The following is a 6,685-nucleotide window of genomic DNA, read 5'->3' on the forward strand; positions in this document are numbered from 1 at the left end:
ACTTAGAATTTTCTCTTCTACGTCAAGTTCATTTCCTTTTAATTAAAGGAAAATTTTAAATTAAAATATCCCCCAAAAGAAGCTATGTAGAAATTTTAAGATGTAATTACTTCTTTATTATTCCTAACTCACAATATCACAGAAGATCAGTCATGGCAACAGTCTGTCTTGACTTCTTTCAGTTTCTGATTATACAGAGCTACCTTGCCATTTTATATTGCCGTGAAAAGATTTCTATTGCATGGCATACATTTATTTTTAAAATACCGAGAAGTGCTGCTCATAGTTTTATATCATTGTGTTAACAAGGGCTGATTATTGCACTTAAAAGTTAAAGCCATAATGGCTCCAAAGTCAAAAGTTTTGACTAACTTCAAGACTACCATCTCTTTCTGTTCATTCTGATATATTTTTGGTATATAAATAGACAGTAGCAGGGCGACAATGAAATATGAAGTGGGTCTGGTACTGTGAATGTCATATTCTGGGTAGGTCTTAACATCTTAACCTGACACCTAAGAACTTCTGAGGAGGTAGGCATAAACTCCAAAGGATAAGACAGTCAAATAGAACATTTCAGATCAAGAAGCTTTCTACTGAATATTAGCCATCTCCAAACAAGAAAGGAAATTGAATTATTCCCTTAATAATTATTTCTTTAACAGGGAAGGAAATTGAATTATTAGGAAATTGCAACTGACTTGACCTTTTCCTGGTGGATAAAATTTTAAGTTCTAAGATAAAAGTTATACAACCTGACTTACACGCACTAAAACTACCTTATTTTTAAATACTTTGTTTAAATAAACAAGGAATGCTATAATTGTATCCTTCTAACTTTTCTACATAATGACAAGTTAATTTTGCCAGAACAACTTCCAACATACTGTTTGATATCAAGAAGTATTTACACTTTTAAAATGCAACCATACGGTCTTAGGAATTCCTAACACTGAGGGGAAATTAACAGCTAGTTTCCTTAAACTGCTATCTCCAAAAAGTATTTACAATTTCCAATGACGTATTGCTTGAAAAATCTAAGTGGTTTAAGGCAACAGCAATAATTAGAAAGTTTAGGTTGTTGCTTAACTGTCGAGTTGAGAAGCAGAACAATGGCATTGGCTATATTCCCATCCTATTCTGTTGAGGAACAGTATATGGAAGAATTCCTCCACAGAATTGCTAGAAACCAATTTACAGTCAAAGTGTTAGTGGCTCATCTGAAATTTAAAACAGGTTTAGTTTAGTCAATGAACCTAGAAAATAAAAGGGCCTCTAGTTCTTTATGAAGCAGGTGGTTTCCACCTGCTCCCTGCTGCTCAAATAAGGTTCTAATTAGTTCCTCGCAATCCCTTAAATATAGATGCATAGTTCACAAGTTTAAAAATTATTTTCATGGGTTTGAAGTTATGTTCTATGATTCTGTACCTGGGAGCTGATTTTCTAGATACAGCCATTTTCACTAAATAAACTTGTAGTGGAAGGCATCCAGTTCAGAAAGAATTCCAGTCAAATTTAGACTTTATTATGCCAAACTTAAATCTACATGCTATGAATGGGTATGTGCATGTGCAAGTATGCATATAATTAACAAAACAATTCCTAGATATTTTCAATAGTTTCATGACAGGTGAAAAAAGGAACCACAGCAGGATCAGAATTTGCACCAAATATTCTGGGCACCTAGACTTGGATTTCATGAGTATGGTACTAAATTATTCTTAATATTCAGGGGGTTTCTATTTCAGTAACACTTCACACACAAATCACTAATAAAATAAACCGAGTGATACTTGTCAATGGAATTATGACTTCCTTCCTCTAGTTTAATGTCACCACAAAATACATGGAATCAGATTTTCCCTAGGTCTGAAAGGGTAGCTAGGGATGGACTTGTGGTGCAGAGGCAAAAAGTAAAAATAGGGGAAGTGATATGTTCTGTTTTGGCCAAAATCTTTGTATGAAATAAGTTGTAGCAATACACTTCCATTTAGACCCCCATTTTATGATTCAGGACTTTCTAATTAACTGATTGGCATATGAAAGAAAGAAACAGAGTAGGAATTCAATAGTGATTTTTAAGAGTTTTTTCTCCCCTTCCTAATTGGTAGCATATTAGATTTTTTTTTTAGTAGAAAAAGAAAACCACAGTCCTACAGTGATGCCAAATTTTGAGGTTTTTAAAAAATTCTTTTAAAAGTTAGTTTTAAAACAAGATGCTGATTATCCACAGTCATCCTAGACACTTATTTGAGCTTCTACAACACATACATAGAGGACCTTTACTGTGCTAAATATATATTTTGATTGCTAGGTATAGTGAATACTCTAAACCAAGAGATTTTGTTTAATGAGTAGTAACTTTAAAAGAAGACTCATTTATTTTTAGCCTTCCAAATACTGAAGTAAAAACTATCCATGGCCTTCTTGAAAGGTTATAAAATAATGCACACATGTGAAAGATAAGTTTTGTATTCCAACTTTTGAGCATGGAATTTAGTTATATTGTAGACCTGGGGCTTCCAATAAAATCCAATCACAAGCTAACATGTTTGTAAGGCTGTCAACCAAGGCACTCTATGCCCATTCAGAACATTTAAGGGCCCTAATTAACTACTGTGGAATTTGAAACTCATGCAGCCCATATACAAGTATTAGAGAAAGCTCCCCACCCCCCTCCTTTTAATCCATGAGAACCATATCCTTCATTTATACTGTAGGATGAAAAGATGTCCTTTTTAGCAAATCCTACCATTCTGCCGTTTTGCATTTGAAACACGGCCCAACTGTTCTGAGTAAGTGAAGTGTACAAATTGTATAAGCTTTTATATAAGCAGTGGCCTGACTGGGGTTGCCGTGGGCTGGAGAAACTTTTAACTGGATCCCTTTAACATCCTCCAACTCTGAGCTGCAGAATTCTGAAATGTGACCTTGCTTCCTAAAACCCTCTTCAATTAACTGATTATGTTTATTATAAGAAAATGTATTTTGCCAAAGCATAAGACATTCATGCTTCTCAGTTTAGTACAAAAGGGAATTCATCAGATTTTGATACCTGTCTCAATAATATATGTTTCCTGGTTGGAAAAAAAAAAGGGGGGGGGGAACCCTGCCCTCATATATACAAAATTTCTTTTGCAATTATTGTCTAAATATTAAAACAAGGTGAATTTTGCTCACAGCCAGCAAACCATTTCGGTCACACACCTTAGTGCAAATCGGCGATTCCGTACTGCCATTCTCAAGAGTAAAGTAGCTGTTAACTTAGCAACTATACCTTCCAATTGTATTTTTTAAAACGTAGACTCCATTGTTCATTTCTAAAGTGTTTTCCTCATAATTTGTCCAGGTATCTGCAGCTCAACAATGAGTACCTTCTTTTGATGGAAAACCAATACTTCACGAAACCGAAAACAGAAAGAAACCCCCACATCCTCCGAATCGCACCTGCATCAGGTGGCCTCTCCACTCCCATAACTAGGATGTTTCCAAAAGCACCTCAGGTAAGGAACAATTCCCCAACATCCTAGTTAATGGGGTTCTGGCTTCTATCTTTAGGCTACTAGAGGACCAGAAGGGAAATACGACTCCACGTGAAACCAATCCCAGGAGCGGTCCGCAGCGACCGCCAGCCTCACAAGCCCAGGACGTTCGCTCTCACTCCACGGGAGTGGCGATTTCAAACCCGCCCGGGAGAGGGAGGGATCAGGAACGTAATGTGACGGGCTCAAGTGACAGCGTCCCCCTCTCCAGCCCAACCCTCCCGGGCGCGCTCCCTCCCGGTGGCAGCGCGGCGCCGGCCAGGTATATTCACGCCTTGCTCCCCCGGGTGTGCACACACCGCCCGCTCCAAGAACCGGGTCAGCTGCAACCCTTGCGCACCAGTCGCGTCCCACTGCACCCTCCCGGGAAGGGCGGGCGCGGGAAGAGGGTGGAAGGCTTCCCCAGGTGTTTTGGCGGGTTTCCGGACACGTGCGCCTCGCGTCCTCCCCGCTTCCCCGCAGTCTGGGCAAAGCCCACCGCACTGGCTCGCGGAGCAGCCGAGCCGCCAGCGACGCCGCTCACCTCCGTCCCCGTAGGTCTCCACGCCGTACCCGTCCTGCAGCCCGTTACTCCAGGTACCCTCGTAGCGAGCGGGGGTGCACAGGCTCTGCCGAACCCCGTAGCGCCCCTTGAAGCCATGTGACCACTCCCCCCGGTACATCCACTTGCCCTTCGTCTCCACCCCCAGCCCGTGCCTCTTGCCCTGCGCCCAGTAGCCCTGGTAGGTGTTGCCGCTGGGCCAGGTGTAGCCTCCGACCACCTCGAAGCCGTGCGACCAGGAGCCCGAGTACTCGCCCTGGCCCTTGGGCCCCGTGCAGATGCCATGCCCGTGCGCCTTGCCCTCCTCCCAGCCGCCGCAGTAGGTGCCGCCATCGTCGAAGTCGAACCTTCCGCCCGTCATTCGGGGGGCAGCCCCGGCGCGCTCCCCGCGGGGGCACGGACGCGGGCAGAGCTGGGCACGGCAGGGTGTAGCTCGGGGGTGGAGGCCCGGCGGGCGAGCTCACGACAGCGCCCCGGGCAGCTCGCGCCGCCGCTCGGCTCCAGTCCGACGCCGCCCCCGTCCTCCCCTCTTCTCTCGCCGCTGCTGCTGCCGCCGCCGCCACCGCCGCCTTCCTCCTTCTCCTCCTCCTCCTTCGCCGCCGCCGCCGCCGCCCTGGCCAGCGCCGCGCGCGAGAGGACAGCCCGGGCTCCGGAGCGGACCTTCAGCTGCTCCCGCCCGCCCACGTGAGCCGGGCGCCGCCCCGCGCCCGCCCCTCGTCCCCTCCCCAGGCGCCGAGGCCCGGCCCCGCGGCGCTCCCGCACCGCCCCCCTCCCCCCCCCCCCGCCCCGGGCCCTGCCCCCAGCCCCGGGAGCCGCCGCTTCCCCGGCGGGCGGGCTGGCTCGGGATCGGCCGGCGCGCGTGTGTTCGCGCAGCGGGATGTGGGTGGGAGGGCGATTGTGCCCAGGGCCGCGCGCGAGTCCCCGCCTGCCTGGAGGCGGAGGCGAGGCCGCGTGTGTGGAGGCAGCTCGCGGGCGGCGGAGGCCCCGGTGTTTGTGTTTGGGGTTTATCAGTGTGGTGAAGCGCCCATAAGTGCGGCCACGTGTGTGTTGAGGGAAAACTCATATGCGTGTTTGTCTGCACTGCATGGGGTTCGTAGTTGCATTTCTTCGGCCTTCCAATTTGTGTACTGTTGCGTTTGTCATGCTCAGCTGTCACCGTGAATTAACATCCCCCAGATATATGTATGCATGTGAGATAAGTCTGCCACAGCCTAGATAAAATTGTGCAGAATGTTCTTTTACACCTACCCATTTCGAAGCACATGTGTTTGCATTTATTTAATGAATATACAGGGGGAGAGCAATGCAGTTTGAAAAAGCACAGAATAAACTGGTGAGTTTTTTTGTTTGTAATAATAAAGAGGGTGTTTTTAACCTGTCTTTGCAGGGATGTAGGGCATTTGCTTCTACCTCAGAGCCTGTTCCCTCTAATGCCTCATTTATTGTTCTAACAACCCTAGAAATTCTTCCAGCCCGGAGCTGTGTACCCAACGGGCAGACGGCTCAGTCTGTGTATGTTGTATAAGTGTCTGGAATGTACACCTGGTACCTCTCCACTGGCATCCACAGTTTAAGAAAGTAAATAGAAGCTTTCAAGGAGGAATATGGTAAGTAAAACACTGCTCTATACTCACAGAGTCCCTGACCTACAAAAACTGGAGACAGGTGTCAGCTGATCTACTTTCCAGCTGCAACACTGCTTTGTTGAATTCACTTTAGACAACTCTTTTAAACTTTTAAACCTCTATTTCACCATCTTCCAAATGGGAATGGCAAGATTCATCTTTCACTTTCTATGTTAGATAATAACTGAATACACTGTGGGTGCAGTGTAAAGCCAAACATCAGAGATTTGTTAATAGGCAAGTTGCTAAGTCAGTATTGCCTCTGGGGAAAGCAGGCACTGGTTTCAACCTCACCCTTAAAATACCCATGGGAGACACTTACTTCTCCGTGGTTCATAGCCAGGGGTCTTCGGTTAGCCTCTCAGGGACACTGCTTTGCAGAGTATTCATGGTATTCCTTAGGCTGAGAGGCTTTTGGATGACATAGTGAGCACCAGAGGCTGCCAAAGGTTCTCTCACTAGGTTTTGATAGTCAGATAAAAATATAAGGACAGGTGTCAGGGAAGGCAGCAGGGAAAAAGGAGAGTAAACTGCACAGAAAAGGAACTGAAACTGACCTTGATTGGTTCTAGCTCAGGACTGGAGCTGGCCTTTCCTGCTTATCTGGCTGAAATACTGAAAGAAAAATCTCAGTTTACACAGAACCAAATCACCAAAGAGAATTAGAAACCCTTATCCATGGCGCTGCCGGCAGAGTTGCCAGGAATAGTGCTTACCCTAGTGGCCTGAAATAATTATGCACCTTGCTCAGCATCTTGTCCTGGGCTGGGGATTGATTTAGGCCACTGGGAAAACGAGGGCCCAGGATTTTGCAGCTGAGCCATAATTCCATTTTTCTGGATCAGGAACTAGTGTAGACAGTCACATTTCCATCTGTTCTGGGGTTCTTTTTGATATGCGAAACTGTATGATTGCTCAGGCCAACATATTTTTTTCTCATTTTGAACTGGATTTCTTCATAGAGAAACCTTTGTTTC

The 6,685-nt window shown here is 45.7% G+C and overlaps 1 protein-coding gene across 1 annotated transcript in view; it reads right to left on the reverse strand.

The window, feature by feature from the left end:
• Positions 1 to 4,444, reverse strand: part of JPH1 (junctophilin 1) — a 77,500-nt gene extending 73,056 nt beyond the window's left edge. The window contains exon 1 of the mRNA XM_068525827.1: positions 4,066 to 4,444. Within this exon, the coding sequence (XP_068381928.1) occupies positions 4,066 to 4,444 (379 nt within the window). The remainder of the gene's footprint in view (positions 1 to 4,065) is intronic.
• Positions 4,445 to 6,685: the final 2,241 nt, after the last annotated feature.

The sequence above is a fragment of the Eschrichtius robustus genome, chromosome 17, assembly GCF_028021215.1.
Source record: "Eschrichtius robustus isolate mEscRob2 chromosome 17, mEscRob2.pri, whole genome shotgun sequence".
NCBI classification, from domain to species: domain Eukaryota; kingdom Metazoa; phylum Chordata; class Mammalia; order Artiodactyla; family Eschrichtiidae; genus Eschrichtius; species Eschrichtius robustus.